General features: G+C 34.5%; 1 protein-coding gene across 5 annotated transcripts; it reads right to left on the bottom strand.

The window, feature by feature from the left end:
• Positions 1 to 945: 945 nt before the first annotated feature.
• On the bottom strand, positions 946 to 5,108 carry LOC104225747 (probable aquaporin NIP-type). Of its 5 annotated transcripts, XM_070167519.1 has the most exons (4): positions 4,790 to 5,108; positions 3,800 to 4,039; positions 3,516 to 3,669; positions 946 to 1,417 (listed from the first exon to the last, which is right to left on the bottom strand). In XM_070167519.1, the coding sequence occupies exons 1-3, from the start codon at positions 4,889 to 4,891 to the stop codon at positions 3,553 to 3,555; spliced, it is 459 nt and encodes a 152-aa protein (XP_070023620.1). In that variant the 5' UTR covers positions 4,892 to 5,108; the 3' UTR covers positions 946 to 1,417; positions 3,516 to 3,552. The 5 variants fall into 5 exon arrangements, 4 of the variants coding, with proteins under 4 accessions (XP_070023620.1, XP_070023621.1, XP_070023619.1 ...); XM_070167520.1 differs by lacking the exon at positions 3,516 to 3,669 and having other exon boundaries at positions 948 to 1,417; positions 3,812 to 4,039; XR_710664.2 differs by lacking the exon at positions 946 to 1,417 and having other exon boundaries at positions 3,450 to 3,669; positions 3,812 to 4,029.
• Between the last annotated feature and the right edge of the window lie 9,282 nt (positions 5,109 to 14,390).

The following is a 14,390-nucleotide window of genomic DNA, read 5'->3' as shown; positions in this document are numbered from 1 at the left end:
ATTTATTTATTTTGAACATTGTAATACCAACAAATTTTGCTTTCTTCGCCCTCATCCGCGTGTACATATAGTCTTGTCCATCATCTTAATATTGTGCCGTCTTTCAGTCTGCCATATGACCTAGTCCCTAGACAATATTTTTGCTGCCAAGGAATTTAGCCAATGAATCATCATCACGATATTCTACTCAATATAACGAGTGATCACGCTCAACTATGTTTTATAAAAAGGATTAATTAAGTGGTCATTGCAAATATAATCCGGTTTACAAGTTCGAAGTCGAATCCCACAGAAAATTAAGGTTTAGCTACACTTGTTTAATATCACTAAGAAACACAAGTGCAAATAATTTCCTAATTATAAAGATTATAATATTTATTTTTATCTAATTAATTAACTAACAAATACTAGAAAACAATAAAGTTATCAATTGACAAGGATAAAGAATGGAGACAAGATTACGGAGGTCTAGAGTTATGGTTTTCCCTATTGTCGAAATCTTTTCCGCTACATTTTTACAAATTTGCATAAGTTCTCTCAACCGATCATGAGCGATCTGACTGTTGTAATTCTCTTCCGAGTAACTACCACAATTTACTAGACATATTCTTCCGAATTACACTAGCTGGCATTAAGTACGGCTCACTCGAATCGCATCAAGGTTTCGTTATCCCTAATCCCACCTTTAAACCATCCGTATTGATCCCTCATATACGTTCGGAGTGATTTTGTTCAAAAACTACCAAAATATATACTCTTTCCCGAGTAATGTATACTAAATAGGTACAATTGATTGAGAGCTCTTCAACCAACCACAATAATAACGTAGTTGAACAAATAAAGAATATACTACGGCAAATGTTTATTAACGTAACGACAAAATCTTCCTCCAATAGGTTTCATCAAAACCCTAGATAACAAATTAGCTATTCATAATAGTATGCATAACTACAATACTAGAATTTATAACCAATAATAGAAATATGAAGAAGGAAGTGAAAAACTCGTAGAAGAATTCTCCACCTTTCTCCTAGTGTGTTCTTTCCTCTTTAGGTCGAATCCCCTGGTCTAATGTCGGTCTCTCTCTCCAATCCCTCAAAAGTGACATTTTTAAGTCTATTTATATGTGTAGGAAAAGACCTAAATGTGTAGGCCAATTCCTAGTCAAACCAGGAGACGAAATAAGTCTGTAAAACTCGGAATGTGCACGTCCAGACCTGGCCTCGCGTGGCATAGTGCCTGGTGGACCTGGCCCCAGGCCTGGCGTCGCCAGTTCTAACGCATGCTTAAGGCCTGGCATCGCCAAGTATAAAGCCTGCTTAAGGTCTGGCGTCGCCAGCTTTCTCCTTTTCATTATTCTCGAACACGCTTTCAAAGTTTAAGTATCCCTTTTGCTCTACTTTCATCTTCAATTCACCTACACATAAAATAGACTCCCGCCATTAGTCATTACGAGCAAATAAAGTGTAGTTTATCATTAAAGCATATAAAATACAAGATACAGTGGTTTATTAATAAATATGTATACTTATCTTTAGGATAAAACATGATTTATGTCGTCGTGACTGTTAGTATTCGTTTTTTTGTAGCACGAGATTAATTAATGCTGAAATCTGTTATAATTACAGTGAATCCAAAAGCTTATTCACTATCCTACGAGGACCACATAAGCAATATACATATCTTATAATCAATATATCAAATTGAGAACCTTTAATCGACACAGATAGATATATGTTCCTAACAAAGATATATCTCAATCAAAACCTGGACAAATATTTATTACAGCTTGCAATTAAACGAAATTGAGCGTTGAATTCACACACTCGATTTTGGGGGTGTGAAGCTTAAATGAAGCCAAGAAATTAATCATGGTATCATCAAATGTGTCACGCTATTATAATGTGAATTTAACAAAAATAATTAACTATTTAATATAATCAAGCCGTTGTGAAATGCTTAAATCGCTAAATGATTCAGGGTGAGTTGCCATTTTGTTCTGTCCTTTCTTCATTGACAAATAACCCATCGGTTAAAACTAGCCATGGTCCTGTACTATAAAGTTAGATCTTAGAACCGTAAATGGTTGTGGGTATGACTGTACAAACCGAATCGAAAAACCACACCAAACCAATTAAAAAACTTAATTAGATTTGGTATGATTTTATTTGGTATTGAGTAAAAACATGAATCAATCCAACATTAAATATATAATTTTTGTATATACTTTTAAGGCTTTTTATAAAAAAAAAATCTTTAAAAAATATCTAGAAATACTTGGGATTCTCTTATGGGATGTAATATTTAATAGAATCTTCAGTTTTATTAACTTTAAATAATGAGTTGTATGGTCACTTTCTTATCAAGTCTTACTGAAATGCATCAATCTCTTTGTTCTTCCATATTCATATGTCAAGATCTATTAAACTCTTAGGGGTCGTTTGGTAGGATGCATTAGCTTTGTGTATTAGTAATACATTGTTTGGTACACTTTTTGAACATATGCATTAGTTATGCAAGTATTAGTTATACACTCTATTTGGTATTATCCTATGCATAACTAATGCATAAGAAACCATGGCATTAACAATGCAATGAATTTTAATGCATGCATTAACTTAGTTAAAGACAAATTTGTCCTTCAAAATTTATGCTTGATTAAAATATGTTATTATATTAAAGCAAGTTTGAAATAATCCAAGAAAGTGAAAAATAAAATTATGTCCCTAGTAAATAAATAAATAATTAGCATATTTTTTTTATAAATAAATATTAAGTTCTACACTACAATATATGTAGACAAATTAAATAATTTTTTAAAACCTTTTTATATAAAAACATTCCTCAACATATGTTTTTTTTAAAAGATAAAGTAATGGACTGATTATGAGGGTATTTTTGTAAACAAATAATTCTTATAGAAATTGTGCAATGCATTAACACATTAAACCAAACAATGGATAAGAAATATCTCAGCATAACTAATGGCAGCATTACTAATGCAAGCATTACTAATACCAGCATTACTCAGCATTATTCTTATACACTCTACCAAATGACCCCTTATATCTTTTTCGAATTTGAAGTGGTATTCCGATAATTTAAAAGTAAATAGAACATATCATTATTTTTAGGATATTGATTTTTATGCTTAATTATTAAATATGGTTAACCTTGAAAGTGTACATCAACGAAAAATTATTGTCAGACGACTAAAAAAATAACTATCATTGTTACTAAGAAAATTCTTCCATAAAAATATTTTAATAGATCATATGTTTATCAATTTTTATTTTATTTTTACTAAACATATATTTACTTATAGTAAATATAACAAAGTAAGATTGAAATAATATTCATGTAACAAAAAAACTCGAAAAACCGAAAAATCCGACAAAACCAAACCAATCCAAATTGATATAGTTGTTTTGATTTGGTTTTGATAAAAATCGAACCAACCCGGTCCATATTATACACCCCATGTTGTGGGGATCACCAATTAATTGAAGACTTACTTTTTTCCAACCCAAATATTGAAACTTGGGTTATTTTTCAACCCAATTTAGGAAAATATTCAAAATAATCTTTGAGATTCACATCCAACAGTAGCGCTAAAGTACCGAATGCCAGAACTGAGCCGATTAGTTGAGCTATTATGTACAGAGGTGCCTGCAACACATGCATATGATGTTAAATACATTTTGCTACTATTCTACCCCAATAAATTACCATATGATTTTATGTCATCCAAAGGTAAATCAGAATTCAAAATAGTTTAGCCTCAAAAAGAAAATAGTACATTAGTACGTACTAATTTCCATGGGAAGCGATGGAAGATAGTGAAAGTGATTGTAACAGCAGGATTAAAATGACCTCCTGATACTTGTCCCAATGAGTAAATCATCACCATCGCAACTGCTCCCCATGTCATGCTTATCCCTGGAGACGTTATGCTCTCATCATCAAATAGCCTATTCATTTCAACTGATCCAAACCATGCAAATATAATGAAGTATGCGCCAATTGCCTCTGCAATAAACTGGAAACAAATTAAAATAACAGGGTTTAAATTTTAAGGGGGTAGGATACAAATAGTATTCAGGGAGGGATATATGGGGCATGGATATAATATTTAAAAAACTGAATTCAGTATTTTTGAATGGTAGTCTTTTCATGGAGATTATTGGGAACGGAAATGCGCCTGGGGTTAAGAATAACGAAAAAATTGCCTTCTGTCTGTTGCCATGGAATGTATAGGTAGGGATTGTTTTGTGCTTGGAAAGCCCGTTCCGCGCTCTCTATGCCCTTTTTTGGGGGTCCCCGTGAACTGTTTTTTAATATTCGTGTTCGCCTTCTTTCTTCCTTCCCCTCCACATGGAAGGATCATAGGGTTCTCCCAACATACATATCTAGGGTTGCAACTGTTTCGCATGCAAGGATCGGAACGGGCGGATCCCAGAAATTCTTTTCTGATCTATTCGTTTCAGCCTTAGAGGATTGAGCTTTTTAAGAGTGCCGCACTGCGATTGAATGGAGGATTTCAATGATGAAGAGAAAAGTCTAGTTCTCTTTTCATTTGAAAGGGGAATGGATGTCTTATCGAGAGTGATTACGGAAGAGCTTTTTCATAGAGGAGAGCGATAGGTCAATTTAAAGAGCAAAACATAAATAAAGTAAAAATAACTTAAATTTCAACAAATATTAAAATTTAAATTCATAATTCAAGTGTGAAATGGGTTCCGAATCCATCAAATTTAAATCTTCAATTAGCCTTGTGAAAGAACCTAACCTTTTGTGCTAGTGCAACAGCCGAATTAGCTGATGAAGAAAGCCCTATGTTAGTATCAGATTGGGACCTAAAGATATTGGCTGCATGGGCACCTTCTTCCATTATATATGGTGATTTCTTCTTCTCAGTTGCAATTCATTTCGCCGACATTTGATTAACATAAAACAAGAAAATCGAAGCATAAAAGCGTAAAGGGTTCTCAATTTATTTTCTTCCTTTATTGTCTATCAGGATGAGGATATTATAAGGATATGATGAATAGTTGGAGAATTTGTTCAATCCCGCTGTATAGTAGGATCTCTAGAACTTCAAACTTCGATTCAGCCTTCCGATTTTTCTTTTAATATTTGTGTCTATCTTTTCGTTTTACTTATATACCAATACGGTCTTCTTCACATTTTCGATATATTGTGGACGAGTGGCTTTTTTTGTAATTATCTTTTGTCTATAAAGTTCATGAACTATATGTCTTCGAGGTGCCTTAACTATAAGAAAAGGCAATTGCCATTACATGGCTAGCTAATTCCGTTTAAATGACACAGAGCAGCTTCTTAGAAGTTCTATTTGTTGTCCAAGAGAACGGACTAGTTGAGGCAAGTCCAACTTGAATATTGAACCTTTGAGTTTCAATTATATGCACGGATGATTATGCTCAACTCTAATCCTAAAAAAGATAAGCGGTTATTGTAAATATAACTCGGTCTAAGAGTTCGAAGTCGAATCCCACAGAGAACTAAGAATTAGCTACAACTGTTTGATATCACTAAGAAGACAAGTTGGAACAATTTCTAAGTTATAAAGAATGAGATTTTTTTATTCTAAACTAATTAACTAACAAATCTAAAAATCAGTAAATATCAAGTAACAAGGATAAGAGTTGGAGACAAGATTAAGCAGGTCTGAAGTTATGATTTTTTCTATTGTCAGAATCCTTCCCGCTATGTCTTCTATAATTTTGCTTAAGTATTCTCTACCGATCGTGAGTACTTAGAGTGTCGTAATTCTCTTTCGAGAAACTAACACAATTTACAATATGTATTCTTCCGAATTATGCTAGCTGGAACTAGTGCACCGTTCACTAAGGTCGCACCAAGGCTTCATTATTTCTAATCCCACCTTTAAAGGTAAAAACAAATATCACTGGAGCTCCTGGGCCAAAATGTGTTTTTCAACAGAAGAGGGTGGTATTGGATTCAAGAGAATTCATGATATATGTGAAACCTTCTTGGCTAAGAGGTGGTGGAGACTCAGAACTGAAAACAACCTCTGGACTAGGTTCATGATCGCCAAATACTGTCCCAAAAGCAACTTAGTTGCCAAGAAAGGGAATTCTAAAGACTCTAATGAATGGAGGAGCCTGATAAATATCAGAAACAAAGTGGAAACTAACATTCTATGGAGAGTGAATGAGGGGAACTTGCTATTCTGGTGGGATAATTGGACAGATGACAGTCCTATAAACTCCTCAGTTAACCTAAACTATAAACCAGGGAATACTAGAGTGAAGGAATTCATTCAAAATAATGGCTGGGATATTGACACCCTTAAAAGTGAAGTCCCACAAAATATTGTAGATATTATAGAGACAGTGAATATAGGAAATTCAGATACTAAAGATCAGGCAATCTGGAAGCCTTCATCAGATGGAAACTTCTCTTGTGCATCTGCGTTACAAATTCTGAGACAAAGGGACGATCACAATTCACTTTTCAGTAAAGTGTGATCCAAAGATATCCCCTTCAAGATCTCCTTCTTTATGTGGAGACTGTTGAAAAACAAGCTTTCACTAGATAATACTAATTTGAGATTTGGATTCCAATTAGTCTCCAAGTGTTGTTGTTGCAGACAATCCAAGGAAGAGAACTTGCAACACGTATTTGTGGAAGGAGACATAGCCAAAAGGGTATGTCACATCATTTCAAGTCCACTTGACATCAATTGTAGGGCCAGTGGTATCAACAATGTGTTATACCAATGGTAGAACCAACATTCTAAGAACCCATTGCACAAACGTATTCTTCACATAACTCTCATTAGTTGGGAGATCTGGAAGGCCATATGCACAAAGAAGTACAGCTAGAAGACTACAACCATTACCAGAATATGCCAACAAATAGTGGTTCTAATTAAAACTGCTATTGGAAAGAAATTTAGCAGAATGGAGGAAGAATGGTGTTGGAATGATATTTGCCACATTGCGGATAATTACCAACCCAGATTGCGAAGCATCATGGTCACTTGGATTAACCTAGAAGAGGATAATTGGAAACTGAACTCTGATGGCAGTTGTATGATTACAATGGGTAAAGCAGGAGCCGGAGGGATTGTTAGAAGGTGAAATGGAGATATGGTAATGGCTTATGCTAATCCTATTCAATTCTTGACTAACAATTTTAGTGAATTGCAGGTTGCGCTCTTTGGAATCATATGGTGCTGTGAACAATAATTCAACAAGCTAACCGTGGAACTGGACTCACTACTGGTGGTTCAAATGATTCAAGGAAAAGCAAAACCACCATGGAGGCTTCACAAGGACATAAAAGCTATCAAAGAAAAGATATCACATAGAAATATTGAAGTATGTCATTGCTTTAGGGAAGGAAACACTGTAGTTGATTCACTTGCAAAACATGCAACTACCATCATGGAGTACAAGATATACATGCAAGAAAATGATCTGCCTTGCGAGACAAAAGGATATCTGAGAATGGACAAACTCCAAATGCCTTCCTTCAGGATTAGAGCAACCAAACACCCAGGATGGTTCTTTGAACCACCATAGCCTGTTACTACTAGCTGGTAGGATCACATGGAAGACACATTACACCAGCTAGCACAAGTTTAATTTTTTGAGAAATTAGGCTTTCATGCCATTATGTACTGAATGGATTTCCATTCTTTTTGCACAAGGAGGTCAGGCCTAGCCCCCTCCTTTGTAATTGTTTGTTTTAAAGAAAAAAAACCTCCATATTGATCCCTCACATACGTTAGGAGTGATGTTATTCAACAACTACGTAAAGGTGTACCCTTTTTCCAAGCAATACATACTAAATGGGCACATATCAACAACAATAAACACGTAGTTGAATAAGTAGAAAAATAAACGGCTCAATTATATAAAAACATAACAAGAATTTATCGTACGAAAGGTTCCATCAAAACCATAAATAACAAATTAGCTATTCATAACAGTATGCAAAACTATAATACTAGAATTCATAACAAATAATGGAAATAGAGGAAGAAAGAGGGAAAAACATGAAGTTGAATCCTTCTCCTTCTTGTTCGTAGCATGTTCTTTCCTCCCCAAAGTCTTCTTTCCTTCCAAAGTAGTGTCTCTACCTCAAAAGTACATTTTAAGATGTATTTATAGCGATTGAAGTTTTTATGGGGCGAATTTTCCTTCTTGAATTTTGGATTGGAGAAGCTGGCTTCTTATGCTCCAGTCCCAGTCTAGCGAAGTGAACCTCGCTTCGTTGTCCGGGAATTTTCTGGTTTCTTCTGCTCTGATCCTGGTCTGACGAAGTAAAACTCACTTCGTTGTTCAGGACTTGTCTCTTCAGTTTTTTTTACCAATTTTTCTCCTATTTGATCATTTTCCGCATAAATTTGTTCCTACACATAAGAAACACGTATTAAGCATATTTTCACTTCAAAAGTGGTGTGAACTCCCACAACTCACACAAGAATTAACACACAGATACACTCAAAACATGTATTTTTCATCCTTTATCACTACGCCATCTTAAACTCGTGCGCGTCCTCGAGCAACTTAAAATTAAGTGCATAGGCAAGAAATACCTTTCAAAACATACTCAAACATCACACAAATGATAATGGTTTATATCAACGCTTAGAACCCAACATATTCACTCTTTATACATTTCCTCAAGTATTAAACTCATGCCGAGATTATTTAAAATATTCATGTGACTTTTTCGAACTTCCTTGCCTCAAAACCTGACTCTAATGAACTTCACACTCTGATTCGCTCCTTGTGCCAACTCAAATATCAATGTCTCTACTAATCCTTTACAAATTATGTGCCCTCGCCAATAAATCATTGAGAAAGTAGTCCACATACTCGATACAAGTACAAATATATTTTATGGACTCTCAAATTGAAAGAATTTCCTCACTTTCACAAAACATTTCTTATGACACTCAAGTTCGTACCATAGGCTTGCCCATAGTGTAAGTCTCTACTAATTTAAGCTCGTAAAGTCTAGGATCAAGTAGAACTTTATAGATTTTAACGTAGGCGAAAGGATGAGTAGGATATATTTGAGAAAGTAGTGACTAACCCTCCTAAGAACTTTAATACACTACACTTCATTTCTAACCACATTCTTGTCATGCCCACTTCAATATTTTTCCATAAAACCATACACATTTAGGCCCTTCTTCATTAAGCATATTAACAAATAAATACTTACTAGCCCAGGCAATAATGTGAGAGGTGTTATTCTTTTTTTTTTATATTTTTTTTATAACACTCTCTTTTATTTGATATTTTTGCTAGTACCTTATTTTTTGTACACAAGTGCACCTTATTGTCGGACTTTGTATGGTTCCACTCAAAAGCTACCCAATTTCTTTCTTTACTCTTCTAGATACTTAAGTGCTTTCGGAGGTAAAGGTTCAACAAGATTTTATTAAGAACAAAGGAGATTCGGCTTGTATTGTGGTTGCCAAAGAAAAGGCCTACATTCTCAAAAGGGTTGACTAAGGATAATATTAGCACTGCTAAGAAAATGCTAAATGGTTAATCAAAGAAAGCCTATATAACTTCCCAAACTTATAAGACCTAATCGCTTCACTTCGGCTCACGTAAGGGGCAATTTCTGGACTAGCAAAGATGGCTAGAGTATACCAAAACCTCACCTTACAAAATGCACATGACTCACTTAGGACGGCTCGGACCCGATCCTCACATTAAAGCAACTAGCACAATCATCATAAAATTAAAACACATGAGAATTAATCACAAGAGTCAAAAGATGAGACTCAGTGTCAAAAGAAAGTCACACATATTTCAAGGCATATTATTACAAAGATCAAGAAGAAAGTACGCAGTTCAAATGCTCCGTACCTAAGCACCTATATAAAACATGTCAAAATGCATAGATACTCAAGTTCTCCCGATTCCATTATCAGTTCAAAAAGAAAAAAAATGAATTATTTTTCTTTGGACTTTAATCCCTCAAGAAAACTCTCTAGGAAGTCCATCGTCGGGAAAAGTCCAATACTTTTAAAAAATTCTACCTACAAGAAAGAATTACTACCAGGTTCAAAAGTCATCCCTTAAAAAAGAACCATGATAATAAGATAAACCCAGAGGAATTATTTCGGCCTAATTATTTTTTTATTTTTATTTTTCAGCATAAATAAAATAACACAACTAAAATAGCATAGAAAACCATCCAAACAGTCTCGTCACCTCACACTTAAAATTATGCATTTCCGCAATGCACACCTATAAATATTAAAGGGTAAAAGAAACTCCTTGGTAGGCCAAAGGCCGAAGCATTAGCAGCTCATGGATTACTCTGACTCCCGGACTTGGTTCTTTGTGCGGGCACCCTACACTTAGTTCTAACCATCTCACTTGCTTTTGCTTTCTTCCAATGGATTTTCTTCCCGTGCTCATATAAAAAGTAAAAATGACACCACAAAAATAATACAATAATAAAAAAATAAAAGCAAAAGAAAGTAGTCGGGTTGCCTCCCAACAAGCACCTAATTTAGCGTCGCGGCACGACTTGAATCACTTTCTGCCTCCACCTCGAGCTTATAAATTGAACGCGAAGTTTTTCTTTTAGCTTATGATTATGCTCTTGGGACGATACAAATTTTTTCGAGCCAAAGTTTAAATAAAGTTTCATGCACTTTTTGGCTCTCGACCAATGAGTGTCACCTTATCTAGACGGCCTTGAATATTCCAAAATATAAGGTCTATCGACCTCTACCCTTGACTCCTTTTTATGCGCATAAAGATCAATTCTCATTTCACCATCTGAAAATAATGTAGAAAAGTGTTTAAAATGCGGTCCAACAAACTCAAATACCTGAACTTCAAGATTTTCAACCACCACGATACAAATTACATTAGAGTCAACTAAATTTGTATCATCAATGTCCTTGCCTAACTCTAGTATCATTTCTTCATCATTGACAACATCAAATTCTAGCTGGTTTGAGTGTTGGTGTTCTATTTTGACGTCCGCCACTAGCACCTCAATTTCTACATATAATGCATGCTCTTTTCTACTACTATCCATAATATCAGCTTGTTGAGTATTAAATGCTTCAACCAATTGACTCACTTATGCCTCCATGTTAAGAATAGTTGCACCTTGCTTTTAGATTGCATCCTATTGCCTTTGTATTTGCAGTTGTTTCTGATTACTTCGTTCAATGAGGCACTTTAATATATTTTTTTATCTCCTTCAGGCCAGCTTCCCCTGGTTCTTTGTTCCTATTAACTTCACAAGAAAAAGTAGAACCATCATAATAAGGGTATAGGGAAGGATAAGACATATACGCACAACCATAAAAGTGACCACCTTGACCCCCTCAAATATCACATAAATTTCGCACATAAGATTGAGTTGGTGAACATAACATTCTCTCAGGAATATTTTGATAATTTTGAATGGTGGTTTTCTCTACAAGATGCATAAGGCGGGTCAAAGTAGAATTATCAATATCAAAATTCTCATAATTCCAAGATGTCATGTTTTTCAAATCAACAAGTCGAATAAAATAAAAATAAAAAATAAAACAAGATAAAAGTTCAAACGTGAAATCTAGCAAGATATACAGCTACAACTACACTGTTAGTTCCCCGGCAACACCGCTAAAATGTGATCACGTGCAACTCTAGTCCTTAAAAATATAAGAGATCGCTGCAAATATAATTCGGTCTAAGAGTCCAAAGTCGAATCCCACAGAGAACTAAGGCTTACCTACAACTATTTAATATCACTAAGAAGACAAGCTCGAACAATTTCTAAGTTATAAAGAATTAGATTTTTTATTCAAAACTAATTAACTAACAAATCTATAAAGTAATAAAACTATCAATTAATAAGGATAGTGGTTAGAGACAAGATTAAGGAGGTCTAGAGTTATGATTTTTTTAATTGTCAGACTCCTTCCCGCTACGTCTTTTATAATTTTGCCTAAGTATTCTCTATCAATCGTGAGTACTTAGGTTGTTGTAACTCTCTTTCGAGCAACTACTACAATTTACTAGACGTATTCTTTCGAATTACACTAGATGGCACTAGTGCACCACTAACCAAGATCGCACCAAGGTTTCATTATTCCTAATCCCATCTTTAAACCCTCCGTATTGATCCCTCACATACGTTAGAAATGATGTTGTTCAACAACTACCTAAATGTATCCTTTTCCAAGCAATGCACACTAAATAGACATAGTTTATTGATGGCCATTCAATCAATAACAATAAATACATAGTTGAATAACTAGAGAAATCCAATGACTCAATTATATAAAAACAAAGCAAAAATTTATCCTACAAAAGGTTCCATCAAAATACTAGATAATAATCTAGCTGTTCATAGTACTATGCAAAACTACAATACCAAAATTTATAATAAATAATGGAAATAGAGGAAGAAAGAGGGGAAAACGTGAAGCTGAATCCTTCTCCTTCTTGCTCGAAGGGTGTTCTTGCCTCCCCAAAGTCTTCTGTCCTTCCAAAGTAGTGTCTCTCTCTCAAAATCACGTTTTAGGATGTACTTATAGCGACTAGGGTTTGTATGCGGCGAATTTTCTTTCTTATATTTCAAATTGGAGAAGATGGTTTCTTCTGCTCTGGTCCTAGTCTGGCGAGGTGAACCTCGCTACGTTGTCTAGAACTTTTCTGGTTTCTTCTGTTCCGGTCTGGTGAAGTGAACCTCGCTTTACTGTATGACACTTTTATCTTCAGCTCTTCTTTCACCAATTTTTCTCCTATTTGGTCCTTTTCCGCATAAATTTATTCCTACACATAAGAAACACATATTTTTACTTCAAAAGTGGTGTAAACTCCTGCAACTCACGCAAGAATTAACACATAAACACCCTCAAAACATTCACTTTTCATCCTTTATCAACTGATAATGCAAAAATATTTATACTGTGAGGTCACTTATTAGGTAATTACCGTAATCTCTTAATAAACATTAATTAATAATATGACAAAAATGATAATTAGCCTGTTACCACAAGTTAAAAGTCATTGATAGTATAAAAATATCTCTACACTATCAACATAGGAAGCATGACAATGCATGCTGAAAATGAATACTTCTAGTTGTTTCCTTCTCTGTTAAAGACAGATAAAGACTGGTTAACATCTCAGTCATAATTACTAAGTTTCTCTTTTGGCCGAAGTGATACTTGTAGTATTTTTTGTGTACAAATATGTCTCAAACTTTTCTCCCTAATAACTTGTACTATTTCGGTAAGCATTTATTTTTTTTTCTTTCCTAATTGATCCACTCCATCTATCTGAGATATTATATTGGAAACAATGTTTCTCCAATGTCTTAGGTTGAAGTTCAGAATTAGGATATTGTCTCTGAGCAACCTTAAAAGTGTTTGCGTTTTTGTTTAAGATAGTGCTCCTTGTGTTGGGTGTATGACAAAGTTCCACATGGAAAGTAAAAAAGAAAAATAAGCTACTTATAAGGAGTTGAATACTCTTAATGGTGTGAGACGTTTTGGAAAACCTTTAAGGCTTAGCTCAAATCGAACAATATCACACCGTGTTAAGATTACTTTTGGGTCATTTTACCATAAAATTTTCATGTGGTGCCCAGTTTTGCGCCATCGATTGAATCTGTACCCACTTTTGAAATAAAGTTTAACTGATATCCAATTTTTATAATAACTTCAGATACATACACTTTTCTCTTCTTCTTCTTATTCTTCTTCTTCTTCTTCTTCTTAGTTGCAAAATTGTTTTGTAAATTTGTTGTTTTGACAAGTTGATAATTGGGGTTTCTTCTTGTAATGGTCCAACCGGTCATTTTGAGAATTTGCACTTCGCTCGGTAGTTTGAGGAAATGAGTAGCTCCGTATAATGTATTATAACTTATGTGAATCGTCGGTATTGGTTTTGAGATTATTTAGAATAGGTGTAGTAGAGTGATTCTCAACTAAGGAGCTTTAAATTGGAAGAGTTGACCAAGTTTGATTTCTTAGTATTTGACTTTGGATTGAAGTTTTGATGGTTCCATTAGCTCCGTTAGGTGATTTTGGACTTATAAGCATATCCAGATTGTGAATTGGAGGTCCGTAGTTGAATTTGACTTGAAATGGTGGAAGTTGGATTTTTGGAAAGTTTGACCAGGAGTGAAATTTTTGATATAGGATTTGGATTTTGGTTATGTGAATTGGAATAGCTTTGTTATGTCATTTTGGGCTTGTGTGCAAAATTTGGAGTCAATCACACGTGGTTCGATATGTTTCGGTGCGAGTTTTGAAAATTTGATAGTGCAAAGTTTATAGATTTTGATTGGGGGTGTGATTCATCGTTTCGATGTTGTATGTAAGATTTGAGGCCTTGAGTAGGTCCGTATTATAT

The sequence above is a fragment of the Nicotiana sylvestris genome, chromosome 2 (assembly GCF_000393655.2).
Source record: "Nicotiana sylvestris chromosome 2, ASM39365v2, whole genome shotgun sequence".
NCBI classification, from domain to species: domain Eukaryota; kingdom Viridiplantae; phylum Streptophyta; class Magnoliopsida; order Solanales; family Solanaceae; genus Nicotiana; species Nicotiana sylvestris.
The sequence above is the reverse complement of the archived record's forward strand: the minus strand, read 5'-3'. Positions and strand labels throughout refer to the sequence as shown.